At 42.6% G+C, this 12,662-nt stretch overlaps 1 protein-coding gene and 1 long non-coding RNA gene across 2 annotated transcripts in view; one reads left to right on the forward strand and one right to left on the reverse strand.

Moving 5' to 3' along the window:
- Nucleotides 1–12,662, forward strand: part of LOC132377450 (uncharacterized) — a 97,036-nt gene that overhangs the window by 69,659 nt on the left and 14,715 nt on the right. The window lies entirely within an intron of this gene.
- On the reverse strand, nt 751–9,120 carry LOC132377448 (zinc finger protein 721-like). The gene is made up of 2 exons (XM_059943731.1): nt 9,046–9,120; nt 751–6,787 (listed from the first exon to the last, which is right to left on the reverse strand). The coding sequence occupies exon 2, from the start codon at nt 5,801–5,803 to the stop codon at nt 3,770–3,772; it is 2,034 nt and encodes a 677-aa protein (XP_059799714.1). The 5' UTR covers nt 5,804–6,787; nt 9,046–9,120; the 3' UTR covers nt 751–3,769.

Consider the following 12,662-nt stretch of genomic DNA (forward strand, 5'->3'; position numbering starts at 1 on the left):
TGCCTCCCTTGCTTCCAACAGCAGCCTGGGGTACAGCTTACTAGACATCTTAAAAAAAAATTCCCAACTATATTTTCTGATTCTTATTCCACAACTTTCCAACTTCACTCATAGGCCAATTTTCACTAGACTCTGCATCAATAGTATAGTTCTTCTGGAAATTTTCATTAATCACATCAAATTCATATATGGTTCAAGTAAGGCCTACAACCCTCAGTTATGTTCTCTCCGAGCTGGAGATTCTGCAGCTTGTTTTTCCAACTTTGGCCATTGTTCCAATTTGATCTCAATAAGTGTTCTTCAACTTAGATGTCAATCACAGTTATTAGAATTGCCATAAAAATATAGTTATGACCAAAACTATACGAGTAGAGTTATGACCCAAAACATTAATAGACTCACAACCCAAAATTTTACTACAGCTGTGTATGAAAAATCCAGTCAACTCACAGTGTCAATCGAACCCAAAATATTTTCAGAGTTGCGCACAAGAAGCTCAGATCCACCACAAATAACAAAGTAGAGCTTTCTTCTCACCCGTAAACATCCTTTGTGCGGTATACTGAATCAGACTACTTCGCTGACAATTCAGGAATAGGGGACATTCTTACCTCCTCTTAGATGTGCACTAAAAGTTCCTTCTTTGCCCGTGGAATTTTCAAACCGTTTTTCAACACCATCCTATTGGATCTGATGATTTCTGACCCACTGGTTCTATTAGGACTCCAAAAATGAGTTGAAAAGTTGTTGCTTCACAATAGTTTATTGAAAGTTTAAAACAAAGAAACAGGCATACAGCACATGACAATATGCCAGATCAGCAGAAACTGAACTAAAGAATAATCTTGCAGAATCAGGACACTTTTATACTGAAATAAGGCAAATTCCAGGTATAATAGAAGGCTTATTGGAAGACACACAGGTATAGTCTAGGTATTTAACACTTAGCCAATAAAAAAATGAAAGCTACACCATTATATAAATGATTTGCCACCAGTAGCTGGAGTCCAACACCACATATTGTGAAAAATGTAAGTTAAAAATACGTTATATCTTAGTGAAACTGGAAATTCAGTCTTGCTAAAAGCTCATTAATTCAATTAATATCTTACATAAGAACAAAGAACAACCAATTCCAACACTGTCAATCTCCTTGTACTTGAACTAAATCTGCTATCATGTGTTTATCGGTGACATACAGGGTAAATGATTTATCTGTATCAGGGATTTTTAATGCAGGTGCAATACACAATGTTACCTTTAAAGTTTTAAACGCTTTCAGTTGTCCTTCATAAAGAATCACAGGGTTGTCTGGACAATTGCTGCCTTTCAGCAGATTGTTGAGTGGTTCAGCAACAGTTGATGAATCTGCCACTAGCTTGACAATACATTTATTAACAATGGATCCTGATGAAGTGTCTCAGCCTGAAAAGTACACTGTTTACTCTTTTCCATTGTTGCTGTCTGGCCTGCTGAGTTCCTCCAGTTTTGTGTGTGCCACCCACAAAGTCAGTCTCCAGAGACTGTTTGATGTAATTATCTGGAATTCAGATGGTGGCGCTGCATAGGGAGTCCATTATGTTTCTTACAGCAGAGCTGAGAAGCCGGTGCTTTCAGGCAGCGTCACAAGTAGGTCTGACCATTTTTAGTTGCACCTGCACATTCTGATATTGTTCAAGTTTGTTTCTGAGCCCCAAACAATGCACATCGATTGAATTGAAAACACAAGAAATTCTGCAGATGCTGGAAATCCAGAGCAACACTCACAAACACAAGTTCCACCAGCATTTTGTGTTTGTGACTTTGAGTGAATTACTGTCTCGTTCTTTCACTCACTAGATTATTGCAAAGAACTGCTCTTTATACATTTAACTGTCACTATCATGCTGCTTTTGTAATTTACCACAAGATTCATGTTTCTTTCAATTAGTAAAAGACTACTCATCCCACTAACTCCTTAATCACTCTCATATTTGATCAAACCAACCAAAGGATCTTATCTCTAAATCAGTAGAAGTATGTCTTATGCATACATTCACAATATCAGCTAGGAGCCATTTTTATTACATTCAACATTTTTGGAATATTTCAATAACTTTATCAAAATGAAATATTTCATGACATTGGCCATTGTTCTGATTCAATTTTAAAACATACGTGCTTTTACTTTGACCGCAATCTTGAAATTTTAACATGTTGTCCAACACGAATTTAATATTTTCTCCATGCTCTGCTAGATTACACAAATTTATTATTATTTTAACCTCTGTTCCATGCTTCTCCAAATTAATTTCTTAATGCTCTACCAGTTTATGTTTGTTTTTAACAGATGTTTTTAAAAACAGCAACACAACAGTACTCCATCCCGATTTCCATCTGATGATGTCAAAACTAGTTTTTTCTTCTCTGACGAATTTGAAACATGAAAGTAAGTTCTTACCCTCTTTCTTTAGACACCAAACTTTCCCCCTTTATCTTGGATTATTCTGAGATCTAAATCCTGCTGACCATGCCAATTAGCTCATTTGGGTATTTAACTCTAAGGTTATTTCAGAGGTCAGGAATGAGGCATGAAACTTGTCGCTTCATGATCATTTTATGATCAAGTTGACAGCAATAGTGACAGGGGGTTTACTACTTGAAGAGAGAGAAACTAAAGAGGTTTCCAGCATAAAATGGCTACTTTATACCCAAAGTTAACAAAAATTCCAAATATAAACATAACAATATTCTCGTTAAAAAGTACTTAGTCTACACCACAGTAAAAATTAACCAGAGGAAACAATAACAAAGAAGCTCCAGAATGATACTTTGTATGGTCACTGAAGGCATATTAAACTGTTCTGCACACAAAACCTACTTAAAATACAAGCAGACAATTAATTATTAAACTGCAAAGAAAGTGAAAATTAAAATTAAACAGTTGGATGCAACAGACCTTTGGCACCTGCGCACTCGATTCCCAGTGACAGTACATTCTAAAGTTCACAGATTTCTTGGCAAGAACAGTGCTATTCAAAGGGTTTAGAAGCATTACTTCCCTTCTGCCAAATAGTATCACTCAGTCAATATTTTTTATGACAACTTAGTAGGCAATTTAACAGAGTAAGCTCCCACAGGCAATATACTCAATATCAACAGACACTGTGTGTCGAACATCAAAGTCAAACTAATACTTTTTTCATCAATCAACTTCCAAATGTTGCTACTCTGCCATTCGTTGCCACACACCCGACCTGTTAACCTGTTCATCAGCATCTGCTCTTACCGGTATCTCTGTCCAGAGCCCCAAATTCTCCCCTGAGCTGACCTGTCTCTGCTTTCTGATTCTGTTCCACTGAACATCCAACTCATAGTTCTCCATTCTACTTTCAGGACAGCGGTGTACTGTAACAACTGACCTGTGTGAGATACAGCTCTTTGGTGAAAATGACATATAGCAGTTGAAATGAGCAGGGAATAAGGAGGTGAACTACCAATGTCACTCTTCCTTGCCCAGAGATTTCAGGACGCAGAACATGTAAAACATAAATTTAGTTATCTTGCCTCTTCTTAAATCTGCAGAAAGTCATGCAGGAATTTAAAAGGAAACCTGTCCAGTCCCGTTAAAGGTGAACATAAGCAGAAAAAATTTCTCCCACGTCCAGTGACCAGGGTGCAGAACTGGGTGTGATAAGCAGCAGCATTAGAGATGAACACCAACGCTCACTTTTGAAATTGCCTCTGGATTCAGTAACTGTGAAGGTTAAATATCCAGCGTGTAGCTTATTTAATTCTTTTCCCTTGTGTGAACTTGATAGTGTGTCACAAGTCTGGATGAGTGAGTGAATCCCTTCCCACAGTCTGAGCAGGTGAATGGCCTCTCCCCAGTGTGAACTCGCTGATGGACCTTCAGTTTATAGGATCGAGTGAATGCCTTCCCACAGACTGAACAGGTGAATGCTCTCTCCCCAGTGTGAACTTGTTGATGAACCTTTAGTTGATCTGATCGAGAGAATCCCTTCCCACAGTCTGAGCAGGTGAATGGTCTCTCCCCAGTGTGAACTCGCTTATGAACCTTCAGCTTATATGACCGATTGAATCTCTTACCACAGTCTGTGCAGGTGAACGGTCTCTCCCCTGTGTGAATTCTGTAGTGTGCCAGAAGAGTGGATGACTGAGTGAATCCCTTCCCACAGTCTGAGCAGGTGAACTGCTTCCCCTCAGTGTGAACTAACTTGTGTGCCATTAAGTGAGATGACCGAGTGAATCCCTTCCCACAGGCTGAGCAGAGAAATGGTCTCTGCCCTGTGTGATCTCGCTGATGTAGCTTCATATCAGTGGACCGAGTGAATCCCTTTCCACAGTCTGAGCAGATGAATGGCTTCTCCCCTGTGTGAACAAATTGGTGTGTCCGTAGGTTGCTTAACCGAGTGAATCCCTTCCCACAGTCTGAGCAGGTGAACGGCCTTTCCCCAGTGTGAACTCCCTGGTGTGACTGTAGGTCGCATGACCTATTAAATCCCTTCCCACATTCAGAGCATGTGAAAGGCATCTCCCTACTGTGAACTAACTGGTGTACTAGTAGGTGGGATGATTGAGTGAATCCTTTCCCACATTCTGAGCAGGTGAACAGCCTCTCTCCAGTGTGAACTCGCTGATGTACCTTCAGCTGTGATGACCGAGTAAATCCCTTTCCACAGTCTGAGCAAATGAACGGCCTCTCCCCAGTGTGAACTAACTGGTGTGCCAGTAGCTGAGATGACAGGGTGAATCCCTTTTCACAGATCAAGCAAATGAACGGCCTCTCCCCGGTGTGAACTCGCTGATGTATCTTCAGTTCAGATGACCGAGAGAATCCCTTTCCACAGTCTGAGCAGCTAAACGGTCTCTCCCCAGTGTGAACTCGCTGATGGACCTTCAGTTCAGATAACCTAGAGAATTCTTTCCCACAGTCTGTGCAGCTGAATGGTCTCTCCCCAGTGTGAACTCGATGATGTCGCTTCAGTTGAGATGACTGAGTGAATCCCTTCCCACAGTCTGCACAAATAAATGGCCTCTCCCCAGTGTGAACTCGCTGATGTAACTTCAGTTGAGATGACTGAATGAATCCCTTCCCACACTCTGCACAAATGAATGGCCTCTCCCCAGTGTGAACTAATTGGTGTGCCAATAGATTAGATAACTGAGTGAATCCTTTCCCACAATCTGAGCAAGTGAAAGGCTTCTCCCCAGTGTGAACTCGTTGATGTACCTTCAATTCAGATGACCGAGTGAATCCTTTCCCACAGTCTGAGCAGGTGAATGGTCTCTCCCCAGTGTGAACTCGCTGATGTACCTTCAGTTCAGATGACCGAGAGAATCCCTTCCCACAGTCCAAGCAGGTGAATGGCCTCTCCCCAGTATGAACTCGCTGATGTACCTTCAATACAGATGACCGAGAGAATCCCTTCCCACAGTCCAAGCAGGTGAATGGCCTCTCCCCAGTGTGAACTCGCTGATGTACCTTCAGTTCAGATGACCGAGAGAATCCCTTCCCACAGTCTAAGCAGGTGAATGGTCTCTCCCCTGTATGATCTCGCTGATGTACCTTAAGTTGAGATGAGTGAGTGAATCCCTTCCCACAGTCTGAGCAGGTGAATGGTCTCTCCCCTGTATGATCTCGCTGATGTACCTTAAGTTGAGATGAGTGAGTGAATCCCTTCCCACAGTCCGAGCAGGTGAATGGACTCTCCTCAGTGTGAGCTTGCTGATGTACCTTCAGTTCAGATGACCGAGAGAATCCCTTCCCATAGTCTAAGCAAACAATCGGCCTCTCTGCCATGTGAACTGATTCGTGTCTCCCTAAGTTGCTAACCGAGTGAATTCCTTCCCACAAACAGAACAGGTGAATGTCCTCTCCCCAGTATGAACTAATTGGATGGCCAGTAGGTGAGATGGCAGAGTAAATCCCTTCCCACACACTTAACAGATGAACTCGTTTCTATCTGTCTAGATGGGATGAGTGAGTGAATTCCTTCCCACATTCAGAGCAGATGTACTGCCTCTCCAGAGTGTGCACTTGCTCATGAGTGAGCAGGTCTGATGACCAAGTGAATCTCTTCCCAGACACAGAACAATTGAGCAGTCTCTCTCTCTTGTCAACTCACTGGTGTGTCTGCGGTGCGCTGAGTGAATATCTTCCCAGACATATAGGAAGTGAAAGGTCTCTCACTGATGAGGATTTTCTGATGTATTGTCAATTTGGATGGTAGAACGAATCACTTCCTGCAGTCAGCAGAAGTGAACCATCTCAGTATGGAGTGAACTTGCTCCTGTATCTTCAGGCGGGATGACCGAGTAGATCTCTTCCCACACACAGATCAGGTGAATGGCCTCACCTCAGTGTGAATTCATAGATGTGACTGCAGGTAGACTGAGTGAGTGAATGTCTTCCCACACTGAGAGCAGCAGAATGATATCTCCCTGTTATCAATTCTCTGGTAATTCATCAAGTCAGGTGTCAAATGTAGTGAGTCCCTCGCAAAATCGATGCAGTTAAGGAATTGATCTCTAGTGAACAAATGCTGGTGTATTCTCAGCACCCAGTTCCTGGGGATTTCATTGTTTCCAACAGAAAACTTCATTTCAGACACAAAGTACATTTCCAGCTGGCATGAGATACTTCTTCATCTCCAAGGATCAACAACGGATATACTGGTGTTACAAAGAAAATATCTGGTCACTAATAAATATCTGGATACAGACAGGAAACAGACGTGTTGTTGTGTTTGAGATTACCACACAGAAATTCTTTGCCATTTCTAACCTGTAGAAAGATTTACAAAAGGCATCAATGGGTGAAGGACAACATTTCAGATGAGATAATTTTAGTCTCTATGCTGAGCTCTAACATCACACTGTTACAGTGAGGTTCAGTACAAGTTGTAGGATCAACTCCTTATCTTCTAACTGGTCACATATCAGGCATCAGGGCTGACCACCAAATTATCTAACCACTTGCATCAGTATTGGCCATTTCCGCCTGTGCTCAATATGTGACTTGGCTCAGTTTGTCTCTCTCCATTAGTATTATTTCAAGTTCTGGTCATGCTCCACGGCACTACAAAGAACACAAAATAACACAAAGCTGATCCTGGAGACTGAGCCCTGCCCCAGATGATTGACAGATTGAGGTGGTGAACTCATCAATGACAATGCAATGAATATGAAGGGGAGGGGCAGTAGTCTTTCTCATTGGAAAGTACTACTTTTGTGATGTGAAAGCTGCAGATCAATGTTGTTCAAATTGTTGGCCAAAGATGTTCGATATCATTACGTCCCCAGAGGGTACGTAAATTTTGACCTCATGGGTAGAAAGGACCAGAAAAAGGGAAGCTAGAACAAAACTTATCTTCTCACGAATAAAAACTTATGGAAGGATTTTGTTGTGTTCCCCCACACCCACCTCCCGCAGCATTACTGAAATTTTAATTTACTGGATGGTAGACTGTTCATCCGAGATTAACTCGGAACTATATTGTTCTAAACTCCTAATCTTGGATTTAGATACTCATTTCAGGCAGTGTATAAGAGATCAATCCGCTCCTGTTTCCTCTACCTGTGTTTTCAAACACACAATAGACAATAGGTGCAGAAGTAGATCATTTGGCCCTTCGAGCCTGCACCACCATTTTGAGATCATGGCTGCTCAATTACTATCAATACCCGGTTCCTGCCTTGTCCCCATATCCCTTGATTCCCCTATCCATAAGATACCTATCTAGCTCCTTCTTAAAACCATCCAGAGAATTGGCCTCCACTACTTTCCGAGGCAGTGCATTCCAGACCCCCACAACTCTCTGGGAGAAGTTGTTTTTCCTTAACTCTGTCCTAAATGACCTACCCCTTATTCTCAAACCATGCCCTCTGGTACTGGACTCTGGAACATATTTCCTGCCTCTATCTTGTCCAATCCCTTAATAATCTTATATGTTTCAATCAGATCCCCTCTCAATCTCCTTAATTCCAGCGTGTACAAGCCCAGTCTCTCTAACCTCTCTGCGTAAGACAGTCCAGACATCCCAGGAATTAACCTCGTGAATCTACGCTGCACTTCCTCTACAGCCAGGATGTCCTTCCTTAACCCTGGAGACCAAAACTGTACACCATACTCCAGGTGTGGTCTCACCAGGGCTCTGTACAAATGCAAGAGGATTTCCTTGCTCTTGTACTCAATTCCCTTTGTAATAAAGGCCAATATTCCATTAGCCTTCTTCACTGCCTGCTGCACTTGCTCATTCACCTTCAGTGACTGATGAACGACTCCGAGATCTCTTTGTATTTCTCCTTTACCCAACCCTACACCGTTCAGATAATAATCTGCCTTGCTGTTCTTACTGCCAAAGTGGATAACCTCACACTTATTCACATTAAACGCCATCTGCCCACTCACCCAGCCTATCCAAGTCACCCTGAATTCCCCTAACATCCTCATCACGTCACACTGCCACCCAGCTTAGTAACATCAACAAATTTGCTGATGTTATTTTTTCTGCCTTCATCCAAATCGTTACCGTAAATGGTAAACAGCTGTGGTCCCAATACCGAGCCCTGTGGCACCCCACTAGTCACCACCTGCCATTCCGAGAAACACCCATTCACTGCTACGCTTTGCTTTCTACCTGCCAACCAGTTTTCTATCCATGTCAATGCCTTCCCCTCGATGTCCTGAGCTTTGATTTTACCCACCAATCTTCAATGTGGGACCTTATCAAATGCCTTCTGAAATACCTTACAAACTGATAAGGATAATGCTGCAAGTGGCTGCCTCAATACCCAGAAACCCCCACGATCGAGAGACCTATCTATCTGTCACGGTGCTGCCGAAATGGCGTCAGCTCCTTCGCTCATCAGCAGAACACTTCCCCGGGACCCGGGTGCGGATCGTGGGGTTGAAAGGGAGGAAAAGGACCGGGACTGCACCAGGGCGCGGGGCGACGCGTGTTCGGAACTCATAGCGATTATTCCTCAGTCGCGATTTGGACGTCAGGGCTGATGAACCCCCGCCCAGAGTCGCACTCCTACCTGCCGCCAACTCTCCAGAGCCGGTGTGTACTGCGCGCATGCGCACATTTGGGATCAAGCGCCGACCTTTGTGCCTGCGCATTGATGCCGAATCGCGGAGATTTCTGGGTAGGCCAGTTGCCGTTTGAAGTGTCTGCAAGGGCCGGTTCCACGCCGCATGCCTCAGAAACAGTTAATTTTTTTTTGGTAGAGATCTCAGCAGCAACTTTAACACAGCAACCTCCCATAAACAACGTACCCAATATCAACAGGCATCCCGTGTGTCAAATGTCAAGGTGCAACCTGGTTGACAACGGGAGGTATAAAACACAAGAGCTTCTGCAGACGCTGGAAATATTGCACACATACACAAAGGACTGGAAGAAATAAGGCAGCATCTAAACAGCGAGTAAACTGTCTACGCATGGTGAAAGTTCCAGGCTGGAAACATCGACTGTTGAATTACTCCTCTCTATAGATGCTGCCTGACCTCCTGAGACATTTCAGCACATAAACAACATTTATTTTTTAGTCAGTTTCCAAATGTTGCTGATCTTTCAGTTGTAGCCATATCCTCTTGGTCTGATTCCCTCCTCGTCCTACCTGTAAACTCCAGCCCCCACCTCTTTCTGTAGCCCAAAAGCTTGGGCTCTTTCTGGCTCTCTTTTGACCCTTCTCCAGAGAAGATATCAAGCAGAGCTGTGAATTTGAATCACCCAGCTGTATGAGGTACAACATTTTGAAATCAGTGAAAATTACCCCAAAATGGAAAATAGCAAAATGGAAAATAGCAAGTTTAACCACCCATGCCATTCTTCTTTAGCGTAGAATCCTGAGGAATGAGGAATATTTGGGACAAAACTACAGTGACACTTCCATAGATGTACCGTGGAGAGCATTCTGACAGGCTGCACCACTGTCTGGTATGGGGGTGGGTGGTGGGCGGCTACTGCACAGGACTGAAAGAAGCTGCAGAGGGTTGTAAATCTAATCAACTCCATCCTAGCCTACAAAGTACCAAGGAGAACTTCAAGGAGCGTTGTCTCAGAAAGGCAGCGTCCATTATTAAGGACCTCAAGCACCCAGGGAACGTCCTTTTCTCACTGTTACCATCAGGAAGGAGATAGAGAAGCCTGAAATCACACTCTCAGCAATTCAGGAGCAGCATCTTCCCCTCTGCCATCCGATTTCTGAATGGACATGGAATCTTTGGACACCAGCTCACTTTTTTTAATATACAGTATTTCTGTTTTTTTATGTTTTAATCTATATATACTGTATTTATCTATTTATTTATTATTATTATTATCACTTTATTTGTTTTTGTTCTCTTCTATATTATGTAATGCATTGAACTGCTGCTACTAAGTTAACAAATTTCATGTCACATTCTGGTGATAATAAACCCGATTCTGATTCTGAGCTCGTCAACTTATTGCAGAAAGTAATAGAGGCAATTCAAGGAAAGCGCTTCACCCAGAGAGTGGTGCCCAGTAGCAACCTGTCTTTGAGGTGAACACAAAGGATGGATTTAAAACTCTGATGTGGATGAGGAGCACAAGCAGAATCCAGCTGGACTCATTGATGTCTCTACTGTACCTTGGGTGACAGCATCCAATTCTACTTATTTATTTGCATAGATCCAGAATATTAATCATATGTTTAATTTAAAGTTGACTTCACTCCCCACTCAAACCCCACTCATGTTCAGTTACCTTAGTTCAGCTCTTCAGAATGCGACGATAACAATAACTTGGGAACTTGCAACTGGATTCAGCCACTATGATTGTTAAAGATTTAACACAGAGCTTGTTTGAACTGACTTCCTGACGTAAACTTATTGGAGTTTTAGCAGGTGGCAGGATTGAGTAAATCTCTTTGCTTACTCAGGACAGAAATGTGGCCTCTACCTATTGTGAACTTGCTGGAGCTTCTCATGGGGAGATCCTTCCCACACTTAGAACAGGTGTAGTGTAACCTCTCTCTGCCAGCTGGCTAGTGTTTCAGGAGTTCAGGTAACTGAATTAATCCCTTTCCTCACTTGGACTAGATGAAATGTTCCCTCCCCAGTGTGAAACCTCTGGTGTTTTTACAGATTGGAATCTCAGATGAATTCTTTTCCACACTTGGAGTGGGTGAATGGCCTCTCTCCGGTGTGAACTTGCCTGTGTATCTGCAGGTGCAGTGGCTGAGTGACCCTTCCAAAATGAGAGCCAGCAAGTAACCTCTCACTGCTTTCAGCTCAGATTATGTATTCCATTCTTCTTGCAATTACTGATGTGTTGTCTCCTCAAGGATCTCCTTTATATTCAAAGATTGGTGGCATTCAAATGCTGTTGAACTGACAGGCACAGCAGAACTGATCTGTTGTTGTGTTTGAGATTCCCTAACACAAAATCTTTTTTCTTCTCTTCGGCTTTTATGCTGTCTTTGCCTTCCTTCGTCAGAACATTTGACTCATCCTCCCTTTAGAATACTGCATTCATCTAAATTCCAGTGAGTACAGGCCTAAAGCTGCCAAACGCTCCTCATATATTAAGCCCTCCATTCCTGGAATCATCCTCATGAACCTCCTCTGGATTCTCACCAATGACAACACATCCATATGGGGCCCAAAACTGTTGACAATACTCCAAGTACGGCCTGACTAGTGTCTTAAAAAACCTCAGCATTATCTCCTTGAACTAAATGCCAACATTGCATTTGCCTTCTTTACCACAGGCTCAACCTGTACATTAACATTCTGGGAATCTTACACGAGGACTCTTCGAACTCTCTGCACCTCTAATGTTTGAACCTTCTCCCTATTTAAATAATAGTCTGCACTATTATTCCTTTTATGAAAATGCATTATCTTACATTTACCAACACTGTATTCCATTTGCCACTTTTTGCCTATTATTCCAATTTGTCTAAGTCCTGCTGCAACTGCATCACTTCTTCTACCCACCCCTCCACCTATCTTTGTATCATCCGCAAACTTTGCACAAAGCCATCAATTCTATTATCCAAATTACAAAAAAAAATGTGAAAAGTAGCGGTCCCAATACTGACCCCTGAGGAACACCACTATTCAAAGGCAGCCAACATGAGAAGTCCCCCTTTATTCTCACTGACTGCCTCCTGCCTGTCAGCCATTCCTCTATCGATGCCAGTATCTTTCCTGAAACACCAAAGGATTTTATCTTGTTAAGCAGCCTCATGTGTGGCACCTTATCAAATACCCCTTTTGAAGATCCAAGTAAATGACATCCACTGCCTCTCCTTTGTCCACCCTGCTTGTTACTTCCTCAAAGAACTCTAACAGATTTGTCAGGCAAGATTTCACTTCACAGAAACTGTGTTGACTTTGACTTATTTTACCATTAATCTCCAAGTACCCTGACACCTCATCCTTAATAATAGACTCCAACACTTTCCCAACCACTGTGGTTAGGCTAATTTCCTTCCTCTCTTCTTAAAGAGTGGAGTGACATTTTAAATTTTCCAATCCTCAGGGACCATGCCATACTGTGATTCTTGAAACATCATGAGCAATACATCTGTTATTTATTCATGTATTTTTCAGAGTATGTAGCTATTCATCCCAACTCACTGGCAGAAAGCAGTATATATGTTGGAAATCCAAGCAATACACA

The sequence above is a fragment of the Hypanus sabinus genome, chromosome 18 (genome assembly GCF_030144855.1).
Source record: "Hypanus sabinus isolate sHypSab1 chromosome 18, sHypSab1.hap1, whole genome shotgun sequence".
Taxonomy (NCBI): Eukaryota; Metazoa; Chordata; class Chondrichthyes; order Myliobatiformes; family Dasyatidae; genus Hypanus; species Hypanus sabinus.

Bases quoted from the DNA above. Each gene is read 5' to 3' on its own strand.
- LOC132377448 (XM_059943731.1), bottom strand. From the start codon at position 5,803: ATGGCAGAGAGGCCGATTGTTTGCTTAGACTATGGGAAGGGATTCTCT.